The sequence below is a fragment of the Chlorocebus sabaeus genome, chromosome 9 (genome assembly GCF_047675955.1).
Source record: "Chlorocebus sabaeus isolate Y175 chromosome 9, mChlSab1.0.hap1, whole genome shotgun sequence".
Taxonomy (NCBI): Eukaryota; Metazoa; Chordata; class Mammalia; order Primates; family Cercopithecidae; genus Chlorocebus; species Chlorocebus sabaeus.
Genome location: NC_132912.1, coordinates 128,633,811 through 128,660,536, shown reverse-complemented (window position 1 = coordinate 128,660,536; position 26,726 = coordinate 128,633,811). Strand labels below are relative to the sequence as shown.

At 44.9% G+C, this 26,726-nt stretch overlaps 1 protein-coding gene across 1 annotated transcript in view; it reads left to right on the top strand.

Annotated features, from left to right (window-relative positions):
- Positions 1–26,726, top strand: part of ADAM12 (ADAM metallopeptidase domain 12) — a 373,095-nt gene that overhangs the window by 300,849 nt on the left and 45,520 nt on the right. Inside the window, exons 12-14 of the mRNA XM_007964392.3 lie at positions 12,037–12,214; positions 16,886–16,975; positions 19,008–19,203. Of these exons, the coding sequence (XP_007962583.3) occupies positions 12,037–12,214; positions 16,886–16,975; positions 19,008–19,203 (464 nt within the window). The remainder of the gene's footprint in view (positions 1–12,036; positions 12,215–16,885; positions 16,976–19,007; positions 19,204–26,726) is intronic.

Sequence of the window (26,726 nt, the reverse complement as noted above, 5' to 3'; positions counted from 1 at the left end):
ATCTGGACCAGGTATCACCTCAGGTGAGCTGGATAAATCCCAAGACCTGGCCTTTGTCTTCTGTTACGCCCAAGACCTTTAGGGAAGTGCTCTAAGGTGCACCTGGAAGGAAATGTAGGCCCTTGGGGTTCCTTCTGTTTACATCTGGCTCCAGGGAGCCCCAAGATATCAGGGCAGCTGCCTCTCCCAGCCCATGGATACTACTGCTGCCGGCATAGCCATTTGTGCTGGGTCATGCCTGAGGCTGCCCAGAGGCCTTGCCCTGGGGAAGCTCCTGGAAGCTGCTCTTGGAGGCCTCCTGATAGCCCTCCAGACGGAGTGGTTGAGTGGGAAGAACACAGGCCTTCCAGTCAGAGATCTGTGCTTTCAGTCTCCACGCAGGAACTGCGGGGTCCCGGCAAGGAACCCAAGCTGCCTCCGTTCAGTTTCCTCATCCCTAAAATAGGAGTCATAATTGGCTCCCAGAGGTGTCAGTGAGAGAACGTCTGCCAGGCTCCTCGTCCCCAGCAGGGGTTCACTAAACAAATGGTGGCTCCTATCCAGCCCCGCTCCAGGCAGGATGGAGTAAAAAGCCCCTAAAACTAGATGACTTCGCATCCGTGGCAGGCCTGCCACGGCACTGAACATGAGGCCGGACACCTGTGAGTACAAATGCCACCATCCTGGCCTACCAGGCATGCTACTCGATTGCACATAAATTCTGTGTGTGGTGATTGAAAGTTTTTAATTCCTGGGCATAACTGGGGAAAGACCTGAAGATTTTCCTGAAAATGGCCCTAGAATTTTTGGTTTGCAGCTTGTCAAAGCAACGTCCATTCCCCATGCTGCGGGTCCCTGCCCCCTCATACTGTAAGAGGAACTCGCTCTCACCTGGGAAGAGAAGAGGGAATTCATGTTGGGCTTATGCTCCTCAGGGGACTAGGAATAAGTAGAACTGGCTATGAACTACTAAGAATTACTAAGTTGTTTTTGGAAAAGCTCAGCAAGCTAGTCATGGAATGAATGATAAAAGATGTGGCTGGCGTGGTGGCTCATGCCTGTAATCCCAGCACTTTGGGAGGCTGAGGTGGGTGGACCACCTGAGGTCAGGAGTTTGAGACCAGCTTGGCCAACATGGTTTAACCCCATCTCTACTAAAAATACGAAAAAATTAGCCGCGCGCCTGTAATTCCAGCTACTCAGGAAGCTGAGGCAGGAGAATCGCTTGAACCTGGGAGGCAGAAGTTACAGTGGGCCGAGATCGCGCCACTGTACTCCAACCTGGGCTACAGAGCGAAACTCCATATCAAAAACAAAAAAGTCATTAGATTGTCTTCTCCGGAGAATGAATCCCATAATTTGTGACCACGTCTCACTCTGAGCTCAGTGCCTGGCCTTGGCTGTGGCCAAAAAATGGACAGAAGATGTGGGGTGAGCTCATGTGAAATGAGCTTTAGGAAAAGGGCCAGAAAAAGCTTTCAGGAACTGAAAACAAGCAGAGCCGCATAGCAGGTAACAGCCATCTAAAGGGCGTTTTTGTTTTGTTTGTGGGTTGCTCGGTTGTGCTCCTAACTACATGCTCTTGTTGAGCTAAAGAAAATCTGACCCTTCCAGAACGGGACAGGCTCTTTTGCTTCTTTGACACCATCTATGTATTAAACGGAGGGAATGATCTTTAACTGTTTGCTCATCCCTTCGCCTCCTGAATCATTTTGCTCTCAAATTTACTTGTATTTGTGGTTTTACAGTGTAAAGCGTGCTATATTTTGGCTACAGGTAATACATTCTACACCATATGGGAAATATTCTTAAGCACTGTCATATATGGGGGATTCGCAGTCAGGGCCACTCTCAATGGGAGAAAGACAGACAGCTCTTTTGCCGGTCAGTACTGGGAGCTAGCATTTCACAGTACTTGGCAGTTAACCAGACTTTCATCTTTTTGTTTGAAGCTCGTTTATCCTCCACTTCAATGCAATGAGGTAGTTGTTATCCCTATTTTATAGATGTGAAAACGGAGGCTCAATGAAGTACAGATAGACGGGGTGCCCAGACATAGGTTTCCGACTTTACTTCTCCACACGCCCAGGTAAAGGGCCTCCTGGGTCTGCTGAATTTGTGGTGTCTGCTGTCAGGAAAAAAGCCAAAACTCCCATTTGGGTCTGCAAAAAGAAACCAGTGGGAAGCAGAATGTCGGCAACATATTTTCCGAAACCAGTTAGCCCTTCACCGTCTAATCATTTATCAGCTGTGGACGATATGAGGTGGTTTTTTTGTGTTGTTTTGTTTTGTTTTTTCCCCAAATCAGTTTAAACTGAAAAATCTGGATGTATTCCCGTCCCCGGTTCCCTGAAACTTTGGCTTTTCCTGCCACACAGTTGTGTGAGCTCCAAGCTGCTCTCAGCCGCTGCCCGGCTGTTCCATCCTTCTTCCTCGGTCACTTCCACTCCTTTCCTGCCGTCAGCACTCAGACAGATGTCAGCCCCTGAGCTTGGCGCTGGGGAACCTAGACTCAGTGCGTGTTTATTAATGAGGCCGCAGAGTCACAGGAAGCAGCGGGACCGTGACCTGCAGCCCCCCCTGAATCCAGCCTGATTATAGCTGCTTTCTCTAGATGCCTAATTTCCAGCAAGAAAAGCAGTTGTCTCCGAATCATACCCAGAGAGCTTTTGCAAGGCAGATAACTCCCGACTTCTACTGTCAAGGTTGATAAATTGGCCTAGTGTGATTCACCCCCAAGAATATAGCAGTGAGACGCACAATAGGCTTCTACAAGAAAAGAAACTTCTGACTGCAGATTTTTCAAAGTAAAAGTAACCCCTAATCATGTTTTACTTGGCAGCTTTGTGATGGCTAAAATATGAAGCCGTGTCTGCCTTTATGGTGGGAAGCTGTAAGTGGCATTCCTCTTTTTAAAAGTGGTGTTTTTTCCCCAAATCACCCAGCTGTCTGTTTCATCCTCTTTTTATTTTTAACCTTGCATTCAACATGGTCAACTTGCCCCAAGTGTCCCTGGTAGTTAAATATTAGAGAAAAAGGAAAGCAAGGCTAACAAAAGAGGTCACATCCTAGCAGGGGCCACAGTCACCCTGCCATGGCTTTGGAGATAAATTCTCTGCCTCTGAGCTAAAAGCAGCACTTTTTTTCCTGGGCCCCAGGTATGACCATTTTAACGCATTCTCACGCCAAGGGAGACTATCGTGCTAAAGGGCTTCTTTCCTGAGTAATTCTCAGGTTTTATTGCTTTGCACCAGTCTATCTCTGCTGTCACTACAATTAGCTGCTGTCCTGGCACATTTGGGCTAATGTATTAGACATGTTAAAGGTACGTTGTGATGAGCTTGCCAAAAGCTATGGAAGAAACTGAGGCTTGTCTCTTTAACCACAGACAAGGGGCTGTATGAGTTCTTTGATGTCATGAGCAACTACCTGACCCAAGTCAATGTTCTTTCCATGGATGCTCCAGGGAATAAAGCTATTAAATAAGAAAAATACAAGCACAAAGGAGGCACAATTACCATACTTTGGATGTGGAAGCAAGTGGAAGGGAAACATCACTCTGTTCACAACTTGAACCTTTCCTATATCTTAATTACTGTGCAGTATGAGAATTAGTCAATTTAACATAACACTTCCAGATACTTGAAAATTCATTTCTGATACGAATTTTGTTTATAAGACAGATACTCTTGGGATTTTTAGCACATGCCTAAAATCAGATCAGGTTTTCAAAATGCTATACATTGGGCTTTTCTTAGAAGATGGGACAAGAAAGCAAAACATAACTATTTTCTAGGATATGACAGGTGGCCCATGGTGAGTCTAGATTGGATTTTTTATTGTTATGACACAAATAGGTACAACAACATTTGAATTTAAAATCTAGGTAAGTTGTTTCCAGACTCTAATGGGCATCAAAATCACCTGGACCATTAACGGATGGGCAGATAGCAAACTGTGGTATGGTCTCACTTACAATGGAATATCATCCAACCATAAAAAGGAATGAAGTTCTGATGCATGCTACCTTGTGGATGAACCTTGAGAACGCTATTCTAAGGGAAAGGAGCCAAACACAAAAGGCCACATGGTGTAGGATTCCGCTTACATGCAATGAACAGAACAGGCGAATCTGTAGAGACAGAAAGCAGATTCGTGGTTGGCAGGGGCTGCGGGGGGAAAGGGAGAATGAAGAGTGACAGCTTCATGGATTGGGGTTTGAGGGGTGGGGGAAAGTTCTACAGTTAGTAGTGATGGTTACACAACATTGTGAATGTGCGGGGAAAAAAAAAACATTGGATTATATACTTTGAAGTGACTTAAAGGATGAATTTTATGTTATGTAAATTTGACATCAATTTAGCAAATCATCTGCAGAGCTTATTAAAATACAGGTTTCTAGGCCCCTACCCTGAGTTATTCTGACTTAGTAGGTCTGAGTAGGGCCTGAGAATGTGCCTTTCTAGAAAGTTCCTAGTGCTGCTTGTCCTGGGAGCACACTTTGAGAACCACTGGTCCAGGCATATGTGGGATCACAGCAGGATATGTCCCCTGTGTTTAAATCGGTACATTGAGGGTTAATCAATCACCTTCTGTGACCAGCATTCACTGCTGGTCATCCAGTGCTGAACTTGCATTGGTAATGAAGAAAATGGTTTTTAGTACCTGAACATGGAATCATAAGAATTGGTCAAATCTAGTACTGCCATCCCCTAACTGTGAACTCTCGAATCCCTTCACCTCATTTGCAAATGGAGATAATCATAACTGTTTCATTGGATTGTTTCAAAATTTTAAATTCAAAAAAAAGTATAAAAGAAGAAAAATATTGCCATGAGAAAGCACCACCATATCACGTAGCTTCAAGCAGGTATTCCATAAATAGTTATGCCAAAAAAGTATATATTTTAACCCAGTTACTAGTCTTGGGAATTTATAATGTTGTGGCCAGAATGTGGTGACACAGGAAGGGAATGAGAACTTACAGCCTTGGACTGTAGTTCTACTCAGACTCCATTTATGTGGCATAAAAGATATGTTTCTGGGGGTTTGGGACTTCAAAGACCATTTCTGGAGGAGTGGAATTATATGGGCCTTGGAGAGTGGCTGGAGAGGAAATGAGATGAGAGGGTGGGCACCTCCCTTAAGAAAGGAGCTTGGCAAGTGGGGTATGGGGCCAGGTTCAGGTCGTATTGGAACTGGGATTCACTTCAGTGCTTTGAATGTAATAGACACTTGAAAACTGTTGCTCCATAAGTGAGTGAATAAATGAGAGAGTTGTGAATTTGCCACTCAAAGTTGGATTCTGCCATCATCAGAAGTGTGTAGGCAGAGTCGGCACCTGGGGAGTCAGTGATACACCTGGCCTTGCTGAGCATCTTGCCAGCATCCTCTCTCCGGCATGGCTAAGTGTGCAATAGCAGTCTCATCACCGATCGCACTGACAGATCCTGGCGATGATTCCTGAGACCTTGGGGAGTGGATTCCTTGCCTCACTTGTTGTCTGTTGACACATCTTTCATGCAGACCAACTGACTGCTCTTTGACTTCTTGGGCCATTAGACATTGGCACCTGCTTTGCTCTAGGCACTAGGTAACTAGTGGCTACTTAGGATGTAGAAAGTATTCTAATATGTGTGGATTAGGATAGTGTTACCATTAGAGGAATCTAATATTCGCTACTGGCAAATCTCCCTTATCTCTTAAGATTTGAAGTAATTTTCGTTTATTAAATTTTTTGTATGGGGGGAGGTCATTGGGTTTGCTGTAAGTTTTCCATACTTAGTTCTACATTTTGATCGAATGAGACTATCTTAGAGCAGAAAAAGGGAGATGAGCAGACCTTTGCCTGCTTAAAAAAAAAAAAAAAAAAAAAAAAAAAAACCAGTTTGCTTTAAAAATATAGAAAGGTGGGGGAATAAGGGTTTGGAGTTCTTATGAAAAACACCTTTAAATCTTTAATCCATCTTGAGTTAATTTTTGTAAACGGTGAGAGGTAGGGGTTCAGTTTCAACTTTCTGCATATGGTTAGCCAGTTATCCCAGCAGCATTGATTATTGAATAGGGAGTCCTTTCCCCATTGTTTATTTTTGTTCATTTTTGTCAAAGATGCAATGGTTATAGGTGTTTGGGTTTATTTCTAGGGTCCCTATTCTGTTCCACTGGTCTATGTATCTGTTTTTGTACCACTACCATGTGTTTTGGTTACTGTAGCCTTATAATATAGTTTAAAGTCAGATAATATGATACCTCTGGCTTTGTTCTTTTTGCCTAAGATAGCTTTGGTTATTTGGGCTCCTTGTTGGTTCCATATGAATTTTAGGATAGTTTTTTTTTAATTCTGTGAAAAATTACATTGGTATTTTGATAAGGATAGCACTGAATCTGCAAATTGCTTTAGGTAGTATGGACATCTTAACAATGTTGATTCTTCCAATCCGTGAGCATGGAATAGTTTTTCGTTTATTTGGGTCATCTCTGATTTCTTTCAGCAGTGTTTTGTAGTTTTCCTTGTAGAGAACTTTCCTCTCCTTGGCTAGATAGATTCCTAGGTATTTCCTTTTTTATGTGACTATTGTAAATGTGGTTGTGTTCTTGATTTTGTTCTCAGCTAGAACATTATTGGTGTAGAGAAATGCTACTGATTTTTGTACATTTATTTTGTATCCTGAAACTTTACTGAATTCATTTATCAGTTCCAGGAGCCTTTTGGCAGAATTTTTAGCATTTTCTATGTATAGAATTATATTGTCAGCAAAGAGAGAAAGTTTGACTTCTTCTTTTCCTATTTGGATGTCTTTTATTTTGGCTTTGGCAAATAATTTATGGCTGAGTCCCCAAAAGCAATTGCAACATAAACAAAAATTGACAAGTGGGACCTAATTAAAGAGCTTCTGCACAGCCAAAGAAATTACCAACAGACAGCCTACAGAATGGGAGAAAATATTCGCAAACTATGCATCTGACAAAGATCTAATATCCAGAATCTACAAGGAACTTAACAAGCAAAAAACAAATAGTTCAATTTAAAAATGGGCAAAGGACATAAACAGATACCTCTCAAAAGGAGATACACAAGTGACCATATGAAAAAATGTTCAACATCACTAATCATCAGAGAAATGCAAATCAAAACCACACTGAGATACCATCTCACATCAGTCAGAATAACGATTATTAAAAAGTCAAAAATAACAGATGCTGGCAATGCTATGGAGAAAAGCGAATGTTTATACACTGTTGGTGGGAATGCAAACTAGTTCAGCCACTGTGGAAAGCAGTTTGGCAATTTCTTGAAGAACTTAAAACAGAACTCTCATTTGACCCAGCAACCCCACTACTGTGTATATATCCAAAAGAAAATAACTCATTCTATCAAAAAGACATATGCCCTCATACTTTCATTATAGTGCTATTCACAATAGCGAAGACATGGAATCAACCTAGGTGCCCTTCAACAGTGGATTGGACAAAGAAAACGTGGCATGGAATACCACATAGCCATCAAAAGAATGAAATTATGTCCTTTGCAGCAACATGGATAGAGCCGGAGGCCATTATCCTAATCAAATTAATGCAAGAATAGCAATTAAATACCATGTATTCTCACTTATAAGTGGGCACTAAACATTGAATAGACATAGATGTAAAGATGAGAACAACAGACACTGGGGACTATTAGATGGGGGAGGATGGGAGGATAGCAAGGGCTGAAAAACCACCTATTGGGTATTATGCTCACTACCTGGGTGACAGGACCCCAGACCCCAGCATCATGAAATATACCCATGTAACAAATTTGCACATGTACCCCTTCATTGCTAATAAAAGTTGAAATTATTTAAAATAAATAAAAATACCTTCAGTCATTCCCAGTGCCTGGCCCATACAGAGGCACAGCTCCCTGTGTATTGACACTCTATGGGATCTTCTCACCATCAGCATGACCTTGACCTATACAGGAATGATGCCAAGTAGAAAAGAGGTTGCCTCTCTGGGTGTGTGTCTGCAAGAAGAGCCTGTTTCCCAATGTTGAGTAAGTTCCTCCAGGCCAGTCCTGTCCGTCTGCGCACACTTGCACTAGCTCTTTCCCCAGGTGCACTCACACCTTCTTCCCTGTGGGTGAGGGGCTCAAATGACCCTCTTCCTGGTGAGGTTTCCTGGTGAGGTCCACTGTCCCTAAAAGTTCAATACACACCCTCTTCCCTTGCTCTTTTATTTTTTTCTCCTTAATTCTACTCTTTCTAACTCATTCTGTTCCCTTAGCTTGCCTATTATCTGTGGGCCCCACTGAATGCAAGCTCCATGAGGGCTGAGATTTTTTTGTTTTCTTCATCCCATATCCCCAAAACCTAGAACAATGCCTGGCACCTAGTCGGTGTTGAATAAATACTTGGGGAATAATGGAACGATGTGTGATATGTTGTTCTGATTTTCTTCCTCTAAAGCCTGACTTCCTCTAAATGGCCAAATAGGGTTCATAACTATCGTATTAAAGTGAATAGTCACCTGCCTCCTTGCTGAGAAATCATGAAAGGATGGGATGAGGAATGACATCCTACAGGTAGAAAATGCTCCTTGGCCTCATCACCATTCATCATCAAAAGTAAGTTCTTGAACAATAAATGAGGCATTTTTTTCTTTATTACATAGAGGACATGGTAGCAATATTGGCTGACCCAGTCCGAGGAAATGGCAGGAATGTTTGTGGAAGGGCTGCTGGACTCCCCATTCACCTTGCTGGGTCCCCTGAGCCAGTCAGAAAAACCCCAGGTTGGTGTGAAGAGAAGCCACTCACACCTACTCATGACTGGAGCTGTCACCCGTGGTCAGGAGTTGCTGGAAGTTGAATTTGTCCTGACCTGGAAGGCAGGCGGCGTGCTTCTGAGCTCAGGCCACGTGGAAAGATGCCCTGAGAAAGGATCTGTTCAGTGTCGGTGAATTCATCAAGACCTCATTTCGCATCTGAGGAGGACATTGCTACTTTCCTGCTAAAACAGAGGCATCCCTGAGGAAGTAATGCCAGGATGCTGTTCCTCAGAGCAAGGATGAAAACCTGTGAATTGGATAAGGACTATTTATGTATGCATGATTCTGAATGAGAAAGAATTTTGTTAACATTTGGGGGGTGTCCTTCAGCAGAATAAGGACAAGCTAAGGGAAGTAGAAATATATTATTACACAGATCACTCTACACAGACAACACCCAGTGCAGACACAAAAAGACAATGATGATCTTTGCCAATGATGATCTGTTCCGTTCTCCTCTCCTACACATTCTGAGGTTTAAATCCTGGACTTAAACTGTTCTCATTCATCCTATTTGGTTGGCAAACCCACCCAAAACCCAATGTTTGTGTGTTTGTTGCTTTGAAAGGAATGAGATGGGGAAGGCATGTCTGAGCTTAGTGGACGGAGCTGGTCTTGGCTCTCCAATCTCTGGGGTCTATGGACATTCTCTGCTCCTTTGGGAAACAAGGCAATTCAGACCACTCTTTTCCAAGCTTTTCTTAATTGCTGTGATTCTTGCTATAAACAGTTCCTGAGACTTACCATCTATCCTAGGGTCTTTCCTAATTAACTCTAATATTTTCTAGAAATCACTTCCCTTCTAGAATGAACTGATAATAGTTTGTCACAGAACTAAGTTGCATATCATTGATTGAGAATGATGTTTCGTCTCCTAGATCAGGCCTGGAGACATATACGTCCTAGGAAAACTCTCAAATACAGAAGAAGTTTCCATCTGTACCTGCATGAAATGTATTTATTTTTTGCAAAGAGAAGAACTGCTCTTAAGTCCCTGTGTAATGTACCAGTTACTTCAACATAATACCCTTCTAAATTGCAAACACATTATCATTTTTCTTGTGGATCATTGTTTGAACCTAGTCAGTATCATTTTGATACCAGGAATAATCAGTCTGTCTGCCAGGGGAAGTCACAAAGATTTCAAGATTGTTACAGCACTATGAGTAAGTCCTGGTATGTTGCCTTTGCATCCACAGAGGAGCACTTTCATTTATTAATTTATTTATATTAGAATTATTAATATACTCCAGAGTTAATAGCCCGAGGTTGATAGAAACCACTTGGAGGGAAAACTAATGCAGCAACAGAAAACCAAATACTACATGTTCTCATTTATCAGTGAGAGCTAAACACTGAGTACATATGGACACAAAGAAGGGAATAACAACGGGGAAGGAGAATAACAGAAAACTCCCTGTGGAGAACTATGCTTATTGCCTGGGTGATGAAATAATCTGTACACCAAACCCTGTTAACATGCAGTCTACCTACATAACAAACCTGCCCATGTACCCCCTGAACCTACAATTAAACTTTAAAAGTGAAGGGCCAGGCGTGGTGGCTCATGCCTGTAATCCCAGCACTTTGGGAGGCCGAGGCAGGTGGATCACCTGAGCTCAGGAGTTTGAGGCCAGCCTGGCCAACATGGTGAAACCCCATCTCTACTAAAAATACAAAAAATGAGCCAGGCATGGTGGTGGGCACCTGTAATCCCAGCTACTTGAGAGGCTGAAGCAGGCGAATGACTTGAACCCGGGAGGTGGAGGTTGCAGTGAGCCACTGCACTCCAGCATGGGTAACAGAGTGATAGTCAGTCTCAGAAAATAAAGAAAAAATAAATACCTGGTCATTAAAACTCTGTGGCTAATAGCATGCCTTATGTACTCAGGGAAGAAAAGGGAAACCACTCGGAGAGGATGGTGCAGTGTTATCAGTTCGGTCCTGGAAATCATCGTGATCTCAAAATTTGCCAAGCTCTGTCATTAAGTGGCCGCTGGTCTGCCATCATCAGGGAAGCGTAGTAGCTTGCGTTGGTTTGGCCAATTGATTGAGATCCAGTTCTAATGTCATCCTTATAAATGTCTCCGTCGGGAGAGGGTGCTTGGGTTTGCTGGACAGCAGTCCTTGCTCCCTCTCTAAGTAATAAAACTTTCTGGATTTCTGGCATGCTTATACCTTAATAATCCTTGCTGCCTCAAGACATGGGAAAATGCATTTGTAAAAAGTGAGACACTCTGTGTATGTTGGATAACACTGGCTGCTTTGGGAATCAAACCCCAAATGCTCAGTGGGTTACCATATTAGCGTGTTTTCCGTCTGGATGAGGCCCTGAGGCTCTAGGCTGCAGGTGGCTTCCCTCCATACAGTGAGTTAGGACCAGATGCCATGCCTGACTCCTCCGTCTCCTAAAACCGTGGGATACCCTAATCTCAGCTGGCAGATGGGGAAAGAAAGGATATGAAGAAGTAATACTCGCTTAAATACCATCAGCCAAAAGTGACCTATATCACTTTTGCTCATGTTCCAGTGCCAAGAATTAGTCATGCAGCCCACCCCGGTGCATGGGGGCTGGGCAGCCCTTCTAGAGCACAGAAGGGGAGCATAACTTTGCTGGGGAGTTGGCTGACCCTGCCACACCCGGTTGTAGCCCTGGAATTTAGAGGCAAAGGTAAGATCTGCATTTCTGGATCACCTCCATTCTCTTACAACTGTGCTGGAGGAAGACAGTGATTTGACCTTTGTAGACCCGAATGCCAATATCAGCAGGCCCTGCCCTACAGTGGACCCATGTGTCCTTGGAAGCATGGAATTAATAAACACCATCATTCATACTCTTTCCTTCTTTGCACTTTCCAGCAAGGACATTGTTATATGTTTGTATTACAAGCTACAGTCCCTAAGAATTCTCTCTTCATTGCGTCATTTCACCCAGAACTATTAATAATGTCTTTCATGAGACTCTGCCTGAACTTGTTGATTTGAAAACCATCAAAAGATCATTTCTTTTTTGATAAAGCCCTTCTTCATCAGTCACGTTGGCACTGTACAGGAATGGATGTCGGGATAGAACTGAATGTGCCTCGCTTGACACTGCATATCTGACTTTGTTGATATGCATTGCTCATTGAGACCACCAGTGAACAACTGGGTGGATGTGGCCAGTGGGTGCCTTCTCGTGGGCACAAGAAGGGCAGGCAAAGCCGTTCCGTGCCCTGAGACTTACTGTTCTGGGCTCTCCTTTCTCAGGTACCCATTTCCCATGGTGTTCAGCAGTTGCAGCAGGAAGGACTTGGAGACCAGCCTGGAGAAAGGAATGGGAATGTGCCTCTTTAACCTGCCGGAAGTCAGGGAGTCTTTCGGGGGCCGGAAGTGCGGGAACGGATTTGTGGAAGAAGGAGAGCAGTGTGACTGCGGGGAGCCGGAGGTAAGAACCATCCCCAGAACAAGGACACAAGAAGCCTTGTATCCTCAGCTAGGCAAAGAAGACAGACTTGGAGGAACTGTACAGCCAGATGAAAGTACTAGACCTCAGGAAGGAAGAGTCCTATCTGGCCACCCTGAACAAGGCCCACGAGCTAGGGTGGCTTTCTTGAATTTTAACCATTGCATGGAATAAGTGATCACTTGATTTAAAAAGATAAATAATCCTATCGAAGGGTACGACATTCTCAGCAAGATGAGGACAAAAACAATACAAAAGCGTTTAGCTTTGAGTTTGGTAGAGAAGAAAGCCCTGGAATTCTAGCTTCAAACAGCTAATAAGCACCATTTCTTTCTCTTTGTAAGGTGCGCTACCAGAGGGGAATCTGAATAAGCAGCATTCATTTTTAACCAAGAGCCTCCTCTCCAGTTGAAATTCTGCCTTGCTGCGGCACACGCCTCTGTATATACAACTTGAGGCTTCTGTCTCTCATGCTTGTAGCTTTCAGAAGCAATAAGTGAAGGCAGGGAACATTTTTATCTAGCACAGAGCTTATTTAACCCTGTTTTCCAGCCAATATCAGGAAATGTCCTTGTTTTAATAGGGCCCAAGATAATCAATATAAAAATTATAAAAGCCACTTTTTCATATCTGAATAATCTCAAGAAGGAAAGACAGAAGACAGCATGAGGCCTCCTGGTAAAACAGGTACCCTTTCGAAGTCTGGAGGAGGTTGTGTTTAGAATAAATCAAAGCAAGCCGTTGTATAGCAAGCAGTCTCCATGCGGGATTCCCTCCCTGAGAGTTTATGCAAGCTGAAATAGTAGACAAGTTCAAGGCAGACTTAGCTAAATTCACAGATGGACTTAATGAGAGCTTAGGAGGGGAATCTCCAAGGGCTGCTCTGAAAGAGGGAGTTTAGGGTGGAGAAGAAATCGTGCTGAGACTCTGGAGCATCCGGTATATTCCTGTGTTCATCAAATAAACAACTGGCAAACAGAATGTTCATCATATCCCCATCTTCAAGTCTCTGAGGTTTTCCATACCAGGAGGAATGAGCTTGGTCTGACAGTTTCTGCAAGAATGTTGGAAGTGTGTAAGTATTGGGTGGGAGTAAGGGGGGATGTGATGTAGAAGTGGTTTCTTCACATGTTTTTATGTCCTTGCCAAACTCAGAACTTAACCATGATACTGACATTGTCTGGAGGGGTGTTTAGTTTTGCTCACAATGAGCAGGGAATGGTTGCTGTGTAGGAGCAAGTCCTAATTATAGTGTTACAGAAACTCTTCTCAAGATTAACAGAGGAAAACTTAAAACCATCACGGGTTGGGGTATGCAAAGGGGAAATTCCTTGTAGGCCTTGTTAATTTCTTAAAGGAAAAAATGAATTAGTTTAAATTACTCATATTTCTCAGGAGAGACCATGTTGGCTTAAAATGGTTTGTCTTTGATTTGAACTTCTTATGATTGTTTGTTCATCTAAATAAATTTGACAGCTCTTCATGAAGCCATGAACTCTCGGGTTTGGAATGATTTTGTTAGCAGTCATTTTACTCCATATGCCACCAGCAGCAGCCACATCACTTTACCATCTCCACAATCACCACCACCACCTCTTCCACCCAACAGCATCACCATTTCTCTCATGACCATCATCACCATATCACTGCCACTACCGCCACCATCATCACTACCGCCCTCACCATCACCCCACTCTTATAACCACTGCCATCTCCACAGCTACGGCCACCACCACGGCCACACCAGATCCACATCACTACCAGCATCACTGCTACCATCCCCACCCCTATCATTATCCCCACCACCACCATCACATCGGTAAATGCATGAGTGCCTAAAATGTGCCAGCCACTCATATTCTGATCCTCTCTCTTTTCTCCATGAAGGAGTCATGTGGCTCGACAGGGTGCTGTCCCTCCAGGTGGCATGTTGCATTATAGGGTAGCTTTGATTACTACAAACTCCCTCCTTGCGAAGCCAAGCTCCGCTTGCATGCAGTTACCAACTTTGTATTTCTGTGGCTAAGGTCCTTATTTTATAGGATAACTTCTTGATATTTGAAGATAGCCCTCATTCCCCTCATCCAAAGTTCTCTCTTTGAAAGTTCCAGGTGAGCCTTTTGCCTCACTTTTTAGATTTGCTTTTTATTATTATTATTATTATTATTATTTTGCTTTTCAAAAAATAGTTTCAAGTAGTTATTATTTGAAAATAATAGTTTCAAGGTTCAAACTCAAATTGTGTTTGGCAGTGTGACAACCCATTTACAGTTTCCAAACTGCTTTGCCTAAGAATTTTAGGCAAAAAGACTTGTTAACCTAGGTTCTTTATCCCACTACCCAGTGCTCAGGCCCTGGAGTATTCTGCATGCCCTTGCATCAGATTGACCTGGCCATTCCCTGGCCAATAGAGGGACCCAGTGTGTTACCACATCAAGGAAGGAGTGGATGGGATCCGAAAAACTTCTGCCATCACCCAATGGAAACCAGCTTCTCCCTTGCTCCCGGAAATGATCTCCATTATTTACAAGAAGATGGCTTCTAGTCTTCTCCCAGTTCATTGTGATTAAGAATCTGTCTGCTACCTACAACCTGAGAATGACAATTAGGGCTTTGCAGAGAATTCTCTAATGCTTTCATTATTCTGTCTTCTTTGGAGACTTGGTATTCATTGGCTCTGTTGGACTTCTCTATTGAGGACTAAAATAATAAATGTAGCAGCAGATGAAGAATGTGTCTCTTCTGAGAAATATGGTACTGCAGAAGAAATAGATCCTGGGTGGTTTAAAGACAGGTTGATTGCTGAAGCCTTCCTGGACAGGGCATTGGATTTATATCAACATAAGGAAATCCTGACAACTCACTCATTCTTCCAGCTAACAGGATTGGGAAAGCAGCCTTATCTCTTTGTTTAAAGTCAATAGGATGCCAGTAGCTTGTGAATATCTTTTAAACTTAGTTATCTTTCTCACATTATCATCCCCTTTGAAGTCAGAGCCATTTGGCTTGGCTGCATTTCCATGTGAGCTGCTGCTTATATTATTGGGTGATTTGAGAGAGGGGGGAATATATTTCTTAAAGAATTTTAGGACCCAGATTTAGGATGGCTGATTTAACATGGAATTTCAAGAAAACTTATAATTTGGTAAATGTGTCATTCGTAGAGCCATTTAGACCATAAGGCCCAGGATAGCATTGGTGTGCATTTGATGACTCTGATTTAAAAGTGCAATTAATGGACTACTTTTCTTTAAAAAAGTTCCTAAACTCTTTTGGAATTATAAGTCCACAGGTTAGAAACCCTTACTGTCATAAAAGTTACAGCTATGACTTCTGGTTGACAGTTTTATCTTATTGTATATATTATACATTCTAGATGTTTATAAAGTCCTCAAGCAAATTTAACATTTAATAACTTTGGAAGTCTGTATAATAGAAGCAAATGGAACATCAAATGAGAGCATAATTCATGGAGTTTTACATGGGATATAGTTTCAGTATCTAGGTTTGCCATAAATCTTCTGGATTATTGACAAAATTGTATTAATTGCATTTATAAAACTTAATCCATTCAAGAAAGTTGGTTTTCAGGAGTAAAGTATTATATTATTAAACTAGTATGTGATTAGCTTCACCCCAGCCATTAGTATAGAAATTTTTCAGAGCATATCATATATTGGATAAAATAAAAGAACAGTGATAAATTACTCAGTATTAAAGATCTATGAATTGTTTCATCTTATGATAATTACATTTCTTCTAAAATGTGTAAACTCCAGGTTACTGGAATGTTCTCAAGTACAAGGACTTTACTTGATAAATGTATGCAGGCCTTTTGTTGAGAACTAAGCAAAAAATGTCAATCTCTTGTTTTTGTTAGGAAAAAATGGAAACAATGGGTACTTGGGGAGTACAGCATTATAAAGGAGTTAGTTTCTTTTCTCATTTTTGTTTCAGAGAGGACAATACATCTAATGCTTGATCTATCCATTTAAGTCCCTTGCAAATCAATGGACACGGCCCGTAGTCCTCCTTCCGGCCAGTGGGTTGTTATAATGTCCTAATGTCCATTTCTGACTTTCCAAGTGATGGAATCGTCAGGCCAAACAACTTACCTGGGCGGCTCAAGGGTCTTCTCCACGACCCTGGTGGGATTGCAGGGAATTGTGGTTGAAACCATTGGTTTGACTTCTTTTCCTGCCAGTGCTCTCTAGATCAAAAAGGGTTCATTTTTGAAGAGTACAGATTGTACGCATCTATGTATATTTTTGATTAGGTAATTTCAAAGTCCTCGAGGGATCCTGATGCAGTTCATTGCAAGGAGATCCACCTGGACACCCCTCTACAGAGTCCCAGTGTACTACTGCTGACTAGAGTGATGTCCCCGGCCCGCCAGCCTATGTCACAACTGCTCTACCTTTCACGAGGGCACTTGTGTGCTACTGGCTTTTTCCAGGGACTTGTAGACCCAGTTGTTTCATAAACAGCAGAAGCTTTGCTTTCCTAACAGACAGAAACAGGCAGGTGTGCAGTTCAGGAGCTGGGCCCTCTTAGTCTTTCTTGCTTTTCACAGCCATTTGAGGTGTGATGTTTGCATTCAGTGAGTGCATACTCCCTAAGACCCTGTCAAACAAATCCCATTCCCCTCTCCAGGAATGTATGAATCGCTGCTGCAATGCCACCACCTGTACCCTGAAGCCAGACGCTGTGTGCGCACATGGGCTGTGCTGTGAAGACTGCCAGGTGAGTCACTGGAGCTGCAACTTGACCCCCAGGTCGCCAACAGGTTCAGGTGGTTCAGATGTGATGCAGGGCAAGCAGTGCGGCTGGAAGGTTTCCCAGCACTCACCACAGCACGCACCATCCCTCCTTCTCACGCCAGTTGGTGTTACCCACCTCTTATTGTGTATCTTCCAATCTTGGGGTGAAATGCACGCTTTAATTGCCACTCACTTGTGTTTATTTATTTAGTGGCTGACAATTCGTCAGACCGGTAAACCCTAGTTCAACTTTCAATGTTCCATTTGTGCCGTCAGAGGCACATGCAGTCCTACTGTGCTGACAAGAGCAAGGCGAAAACAAATCCCCACCACTGTCACTCAGGTTCCCCCAGGTCCACCTTCTCCATCCCGCGAACACCTGCCTGCTGGGTTGTCCCAGAAGTTTTGTATAAACAACTCAATCTTATAACGTCCTCCCAAAAGAAGGTGCCACCAACCCTGCCCAGCCAAGAATGGCAGTTTTATGCTCTCGCCATTGCTGCTAGCTAGGACTGCGTTTCTTTTGGCGGTTCCATTGTCTCATTATTCAAAGCTGATATCTGACAGAGTAGAAGCCTGAACTTTTGATTCGGCAGTTCCAAGGGTAGAGTTTTATTTCATTTTAATTAAGCAATTGATCCCGACATTCCGCTTACAGGAAACTCCCTCTTAGCCGCCCCACGTGAGCGCGGTGATTTAGAAGTGCATTGTAACATTTAATGTTCCGCTTTAAAATAGCCTTCATCCTCTTCCTAATGCTGATTAACTTCTGGGGGATGTTACAAGCAGCTGTCTCTCCCTGGCCCCCAGTAACTGGTGGAGGAAGGTGCCTGGAAGGGAGTTGGGGGAAGGGGGGAAGCAAGTCTGAGCCTGTGCCCAGAGGATGCCCAAGTTAGGGGAGGGAGGACCACAAGGCCATGCCTGATTGTGGTTCACTTTTAGGTTATGACTTTTTTAACAATTGCTTTCAACTTTCAGATCTTCTAGAAGTTAGCAGGGGTCTTATCCCTTTGCGTTTGAGGAGTATGCAGGGAACTAAACCCAGGACTTGCAGGGTCCCTAGCCATGTAGTCTCAGACAGGCTACTCTGAGTCTTAATTTCTTCAACCACAAAAAGCTGAGTCATTGGTCAGATGGCTTCTTTTTTTTTCTTTTTTTTTTCTTTGAGACGGACTGTCGCTCTGTCGCCCAGGCTGGAGTGCAGTGGTGTGATCTCGGCTCACTGCAAGCTCCACCTCCCAGGTTCACGCCATTCTCCTGCCTTAGCCTCCTGTGTAGCTGGGACTACAGATGCCCACCACCACGCCTGGCTAATTTTTTGTATCTTTAGTAGAGATGAGGTTTCACCATGTTAGCCAGGATGGTCTCGATCTCCTGACCTCATGATCTGCCTGCCTCGGCCTCCCAAAGTGCTGGGATTATAGGCGTGAGCCACCGTGGTTAGATGGCTTCTAACATCCTTTACCTCTCCCTTGTTCTTCCCCTGTTCTTTCCATAAAGCAGTAAAGAGAGAGTTCCAGTTGTACGATTTGATGACAAAGTAAAATTGCTATTGTGATTCTGCCCTTAAAGTCATTTTTATTAACTTGCCCACAAATGCTAACACTATAAATGCAAATATCCCCTTGAAATGTGTGATGATGTTGACACCCAGAGACCTTTTCCTTAAGAATCAACCAGCCCAGCAGCCAACGCTCCCCTCCTCCTTCCTCCTCTGAGGTGCCAAGTGCCGGCAGGCAGCTTGCGTGTTCCTCGGAGAGCCCTAATGTTGCATGACATTAAAGAGAGGCTGCTCTTGGTTGTCCCACCCACTTTATAGTGGAACAGTGAACCCCAGAGTGAGAATCTGATGATTTAATGAGCTCTCTCTACATTAGAAGTGACTTCCTTTGAAATCCTCACAACTTTATGTGGGACTTTAAGATGCCCTTGTCTGCTCCAGCCCAGGAGAGCTGCTGAGAGCTGCCCCTCCCTTTCCCCGGGTGCATGTGCCATAAATGGCCCTCTCCTTCCAGCTGAAGCCTGCAGGAACGGCATGCAGGGACTCCAGCAACTCCTGTGACCTCCCGGAGTTCTGCACAGGGGCCAGCCCTCACTGCCCAGCCAATGTGTACCTGCACGACGGGCACCCATGTCAGGGTGTGGATGGCTACTGCTACAATGGCATCTGCCAGACTCATGAGCAGCAGTGTGTCACGCTCTGGGGACCAGGTACGTGGCCACCACAAGCTTGGCCTCAGGAGAGGCGCTGGCAGACCCGGGATTGGGGGCGTGTGCTCTGTTCTGGCGAGCCTCCACTCCTGGCGGGCGCTGTCCACACAGCATCCAGTGTGTTCAGTCGGGAGTGATTGACTCCCAGGGAGGGGCTGGGGCGACACTGGGCATGGGGTGCACAAAAATGGGCGCTGTCTGGAGCCTGGCCTTCAGAAGCTCAATGCAGTCCGACAGGAGATGCAGGATCAGCTACTGTGTGCCCCAGGGGATGGCAGGGATGAATCCGCCATGACTCCTGCCCTCGGATAGCATAGCACGTAGTTGGACAGACAGAACTTTCCCACCACCACTGAGATTTTAGTAATGCCCCTTTGTACTCAAAAGAGGACCCCAACCAAGTGAGGGGCCCAGAGCTCCACTTGAAGCATGAGTGTGTCTGTAATTGGAAGGCCTGGGAACAGCAATGAGTGGCTCTCAAATGGGAAAGTGGGTGGTTGAGTCAAACAAGAGGCCATCGGTTCACCATGTCACCAGTTCAGGCTGGGCACTTGGCACATTTTGTCTCTTCTGACCCTCCAACAAGCCCCTGAGGTGGGGACTATGAAGTCTTACAGAAAATGATGCTCAAACTCTGAGACAAAATGTCAGTTTCCCCAGGTCTCCGGGCTAGGATTTGAACCTGGGTCACTGTGACCCAATGCCCATGTGATATTCCCACAATGCACAGTCACCCCGAAGAGGGAAGTCTTGCTCTAAAGCTCTACCAAAGCTCCAAAATGAAGCAGAAGCTCAGATGCAAAAGGGGGAAGAATTCATCCCCGGCGTCTCTCTCCTCCATGCCCCACCTTCTGGGGTCAGATCCAAGGCCTCATTGGGCAGCCCTGGACTCCAAGGCCCTGTCACCCCAGAACCATTTGAGATTCAATGCCTATGTCCAGCTCCCAGGAGTCCAACCATGAAATCCACAAATGCAGGCCCCACCCTCTCCTGCAGTTCTCTTTCCCTTATTGTAACGTGGCTGAGTCCTTTGTCACTCCCTCCTCCCGCTGGCTGCAGAAATGACCTCAGCCATGGCCAGAGACCCCAGCTCTGGCAAGGCCGCTGTGGTCGGCCAGGTCCAGGCTGAAAGCCAAGCAGAATCAGGCAGGATCTCTAAGGAGACGGAAACCTGATAGGACCTTTGTCAGACTTTTGTTGTGAGGCTTTGGTTTTAGGAGTGATGAGGGAAGTAAAGGGGAACAGGAAATGACAACTAAACCTTGAAGCTTGGGTTTTCAATGGAATGTGAAAGCCACGACCAGGCATGGAAAACAAGATGGATGTCTCTTGGAGCTGGGTCCTGCTGGGAGGCCCATGTCCCCTACCAACCAGCAATGCCCTCTGTACTTGGAGCTTTCTAAGGCAGAAGAAAGGGCAGCCTGGTAGCAAGGATGGATGAGCAGAGGCCTCTTTAGCTTGGCCTCTGAGGAGTTGTTCCGATGCTCCTCAGCACTCAAGGATGCATGTGGGCAGGTGGGATGGGGGGGGCCTGCAGTTCCTGGACCCTTAGTGCTTCATCTTTGGACCCTGAGCAGCCCTCAGTCCTGGCATCATTGCCTGCTGGGCCTTGGGGCCCCCTAGGCAAAGCAGGGGGCAGGAGCAGTGGAGGACACCCTGTTGCAATGACAAGAACTAAGCCAGGACTCGCTATATACATTGAATGGTGTTTCGGCTTGACATGGTTTAGTGACTTCAGGCACCTTTTAGCCAAGTGAGGTCACTTTGGGACTGCGGCTACTGCTGCAGGCCAGATCTTCATGGCTTCATGCATCCCTAGTGCCATCTCCTTCCCAGCCTTTCTCCAGAATCAGCAGTCTCCTTTTCTTGAGTTACAAGGGCCGTGATGAAGTTCCTTTCCAAAAAGCATTTTGTGGCCAGAGCACACACAGCACTTGGAGCTTTGGGAGTGAAATATGTTCCTTAATGCCCTGCCATTTTCGAACAGCTGGCCCCGTTTCCAGAGTGAGGTCAGATGGAACTCGACAGTGCTGTCTGAGCCACCCCCAGTGTGTGACTCAGCTGGCTGTGTGCCTCTGATTCATGGTGACCAAGGCTGGTATTTATTATCTCATCAAACTAGTCCTTCTGCAGCTGCCTGACCAGAGAGAGAACCAGACAGGCAGACAGACTGATAACCTGACCCACAGACTGACAGCCTGACCCACAGACTGGTCAGCTGCCTGACCAGAGAGAGAACCAGACAGGCAGGCAGACTGACAACCTGACCCACAGACTGACAACCTGACCCACAGACTGAGTTTTTCAAAAGCAAGAGCAATAGGAAGTCACCTGCGTGGGCTCTCATCATCCCTACGATGGAGCGAGAGGCTGGAGGTCTGAGTACCCGGGTAGCCACATCTTCTTCCTAAGGAGGGGGCTTCCCTAGGAGCTCCTGGCTTAGCTCTGCTCTCTCCCATCCACTCTCCCTGGTAACTAGGAGGCCTTTGCTGGGGTGGTGGTGGGTGTGGCCACTGCACACAGCATGGAACATCCATGGCGTCAGGACTATTGGTAACAAACGTGTTTTGGTGAAGAGGCTTTACTTTTGAGGAGATGGCTCAGTGTTCCTGGAAGCCATAACACAGAGACCAGGCTTGGGGAGCCACCTTGGACTTGTGACTTTCTGGGTTTTGGTCAGTCCTGCCCGCCCCTTCTCAGTTCTTCAGATCATTATACAGACTTCATCAGGAGAGCAGAGAGCAGGGAAAGCCCTTGATGCCAGGGAGCTCTTAGAATGGGCCTTTGACCACCTCCTTCGGAAATGCAGTGTGCTCCTTCCTCCCCTTGTCACTGTTTCCACCTGGTTTCCAGTTTACAGGCCCTGTGTGAGTTTCCCATGGCTGCTGTAACAAATTAGCACAAACTTAATGGCTTACAAATGCTTCATCTTACAGTTCTAGAGGTCAGAAATCCTGAAATTAAGATAACTGGCAAGGCAGCATTACTTTGGGAGGCTCTGGGGAGCATCCGTTTCCTTGCCTTTCCCAACTTTTAGAGGCCACTTGCATTTCTTGGCTCATGGCCCCTTCCTCCATCTTCAAGGCCAACAGCACAGCATCTGCAAATCTCTGTCTCTCTCTGACTTCTGCTTCTGTAGTCACATCCCTTTCTCCGACACTGACTCTCCTGCCTTCCTCTCATGAGGGCCCCTATGATTCTATCAGGCTTACTCAGATTGTCCAGGGTGATCTTCCCACCTCAAGATCCTAAAAGTAATCACATCTTCAAAGTCCCTTTTGCCATGTCAGATAACATGTGCATAGGTTTTAGATAAGGATGTGGGCGATTTGGGGGAGCCACAAGCATTGAACAGACCACTTACTAGCAAGGGACCTTCTGCAAATTGCTCAACCTTGTTGTGCCTCATCTGTAAAATGAGGATAGTGATCTACCTACCCCAAGGGTCTGTTGTCCTCTAACATAGCCTATGATCTATTCCATGTAATGTATGTGGTTCTATGCTAGATGCAGAGCTCCTAGTAAATCTAAACTCTATAAATAAGGTGAAGCTGCACTCCCAGGAAGCTTAGACTAGTGAGCAAGATACTCAAATCCCTGGGGTCTGTAAAATGGGGTATAAGAGGGTCATAGGCCAGATATGTTGGGGTAGAGGAAAGCAGCCAGCTCAGAGGCTTTGAAGACAAGGTTGCCATGGAATCATGGTTTGCCAGGGGTGGAAGAAGAGGGATATTTCCAGTATACAGAATAGCACAGCTCAGGGCACACAGGGACAGTGGGGCCAACCAGGGCAAGTTCCGGTAGTTCTGTGTGTGTAGAGCTTGGGCTGTGACTTGGAAGAGCAGACATCCTCATCTGCCACACCATTCTCTCATTTGTCAAGTATTTGTTGACGTCCTGCTCTGTGTAAGATGCTGACTCAAGAGCCCCGACTCTGCCAGAGTGACACACTTCCCACAGCCCCTGCGCACTCCTGCCTGGATCTGGAGGGGAGCGCGGATGTGAAGCCATCACAATATCCTCCCGGGAGGCATGGATCCCGGACAAACGCAGTCCTAGGAGCGGAGGTGACTTCCTCAGCCAGGCCCCTGGCCAGCCAGATATACCATTGAGAATATTTCAATGCTTTGTTATAGTGGTTGGTTTGAATTAGCTTTTCGTGATTCAGAAAGGAAAACTTATTGTCAAGTTTGCATTTGCAGTATTTCCCCACCCAGGAGCAAATGCTTCAGGATCTGGATCACGTGTGCACTGGGGTCATCGTAGGCCTCCTGGGAAACGCAGGAACTCAGAGCTCCAGGAGCCCTTGAGTCCTTGAATCCTTGCCCCACCGGCCCTTGACATTTGCACCCCAGTGACCTGGCTGAGTTGCTGAGTTGTCCAGAATTCTCCAGTTATATTCAGGATGTCCATTACTCACCCTCCAGATCTGGCGACCCAAACACTAACTGGATGAAGCCCTTCCTTCCAAATAATGATTCCCTTTTGAAATGGGCTTTTCTCAATCTGGCATTCTATTTCAATAAAATAATCCTGCTTCCAAATCTTTCTACAAATAAAGCAATAGAAAATTCAAAACACATGCCTGCAACTTCTAACTGGCAAAGGAATACACTTTGAGAATGCCTTTTGGGTTTTTTGTTCATTTATCTGTTGTTCTAATTGTTTTTGTTGTTGATAATGTACGTTCTCGTTGGCTAGGAGTATAATTTTTTTCTCACTGATTTTTGTCTCACAAATCTTGTATCTCAAGACTTCCTATGTTGATTTCAAACACACAAATGTTATTCACAGTTCAAACTGCGTGGTTGGCGTTTAGCTCTCTTTGCCCGGTTTAGTCTTAGTATCTACAAAGATTTTCTGTCAATATGACATGACCTTTACTCCTTCTGAAATGTAGCTGGATATGTTTCTTTAGGTAGCAAATTTACTTCTACCAATGTTGTTTGTCAGAACCACTAGCATGGTTACTGAAAATATTCCTTAGCAATTAATCTTAGAGATAACTACACATCTGTAGTCACAAACAATTGGCATCAGAGAATTCCTGAAATGTGTTAGCTTTTTCTATTTTATCACTCACCAGAATCTAATGTCGTTTGATTTCTGCAGTGTGAGCTGGCCAGAGCATTTTTATGGGCTGGTGAATACTCAGTGTTTATCTGCAAAGCTGGTTTACATGAGCTTGGTTTTATTGTGACCCACTTGGGGCAGTGCATTTATGAATCACCTACAACTCCTGTGGCCACAGATGGGAAAAAAAGAGATTTTTTTTGCCAGAAGTCATATTGTTTAGAAGTCAGGAAGGTCTCCCTTTTGTCCCATCAAGCGAGAAAGAAATGATAAAATGTGTTCATTTGGACTTCATTTTCTGAAGAATACAAAGGTCCGTCTGAAGAAGAGAGATGGGAAGAACAATACAGTCTCCAGTTGTTTGTAAAAATGCCTTTGTCTGTGGATGTTAGTGGCAGGGGTCAGGGAAATCAGTGACAGAGGGAAGGAGGAGCTGATTTGACTGAACTGGAGAAGTATATTTGCATAATAGAGTCATTTTAAGTAAGATTAGATTGAGTAAATTGTGGGCTTAATTCAAGATGCCATCATTTCTCTTTCAAAAAAAAAAAAACAATGACGTTGGGAACTTCCAAACTACAATTACAAATATAAGTTATAGCACTCTGAAGATAAAACTGGTAATTAAAATCCATCACTTTCTACATAATTATAAAATACAGTATGGTGTCAAAATTCCCTCTGAAAGCCTAAATTTTATCTTTTGATAATGGCAAAATTTCTAAGTGTTCCATTATTCAGGACTCAAAGGCGCTAATTGATGTAGTATGGTAGTGATAAGAACACCATTGTCATTCTTTCTAAGAAATGTGAAATCTCTTGTCTTCATGCAGACAGACATTTTTTAAGGCAGCAACTTCGAACCGAATCTGTACCTTTATAACATCTTACAAGTGAATAGAAGTCATTTGCACTTTTTGAATTACTGACCATTCTGTCTCTAAGACAAATGCCAGATGGCAGCTAACGCACAGAAGCCACGGGAAGCACTCTGCTGGCCCCTCCTCCGCCGTCCTGACTGGGATCAACAGGTTCTGCACAGGCAGGGTGCGCAGAGAGTTGTCTGCGGGCTCCGTGCCTTTGAGCCTCTTGCCTTTAATGATGTTTTCTTTTAGTGCTGGAGCTGCATCTGCTCCCAAGGTCGGCACTCAGCCCCCTTCGGTTTCCCTGCTTATACGTTTTCTTCCTGAACTTTGAAGGAATAACAGTTTACCTTTCCAGGAAGTAAAACGTCTGTCTGTTTATGACCTTCCATAAGATCCCACAGTAATACTTCATTTGATGTCAATGAATAAGTGGAAATCCAGAGTCATAGAAAAGATAACCAGCAGACAGTGTTCATTTGCCCAGGCTGCTGTGTTTGCAGAACCACCGTTGACTTCCTCCGGGAAGGGCACTGGAGGCATGATGTGCTTTCCCCAAATGGCTTTTTACTCACTCGTTCTTGGAACACATCTGCTCTGTGCTGGCCCGAGGCACCATCCCTGCCCACAGGCAGGAGCCCTGGGCCTCCCAAGAGGCAAAAGCAGTGTGGTAAATAAAAGAGGAGGACAACCTTGGGAGGAGGGAAAGGAGGGCCAATCCTAGCCTCCATGGCAAAGCTGGGGGCAGAGGAGAGCCCTGAAGGACACAGGAGCCCTGGACCCTCATCCAGCTGACTCAGGCATCAAGTTCCAAGGAAGACGCTGACTCCTCTGGTTTTGGTCGTGTGCCCAGTATTGACCTGATCATATAACCTGTGGGATGGACTGCTCAGATTCAAGCTTATGTGCATACCTCTGCCACTGGATGGGAAAGTTAGCTCCAATAAACCATGTAAAATGGATTTCCCATAAGGAAAATGTTCTCATTCCTAGAAGAAGGGATATGGGAGAGGTGTTCAGCAAAAGAATAAACAACCCTGCGTCTCCTACCCCCACAATCCATTTTCAAAAAGTGCTGTTGCTGCTCCAAGCTCCCAAAACAACCTCTTACCACACAGGTAGATTCCACCCTGGAGGGGTGTGGCCAGTATGTGGTTCTGGAAGCAGTTGTGCTGAATCACTCTGACAACCACTAACTGGCAGCTCCCTGGCCCCAGGAAGTGGCCCAGAGCCCACCGTGGTACCACCCTACAACCTAACATCGGAGTTCGGGGCAGCAGGGGCGTGTTGCAAACAGGACCAAGTTTTGGCCGCTGTGTCCTTAGAAGTTTGGTTCATTTTAAACCCCTTGGCCTTTAAACATCCGTGTTCCTCATGGGAGATTTCTCATTACAGCCTGGAGACTCCAGGGCAAGGCACCCTAGCCAACTGGGTAAGAGTAAGCATTGTAAACAGGGCTCTGCTCCATCTTCCTCCCACCTTCCTGCAACCCTCACCACCACTACCAAATTAAAGCAGCAGCAGTTTCAGAGGGCTGATAGAAGGACGCAAAAGATCACATCTGTTGGGGCTTCCCCTGAGTTATCA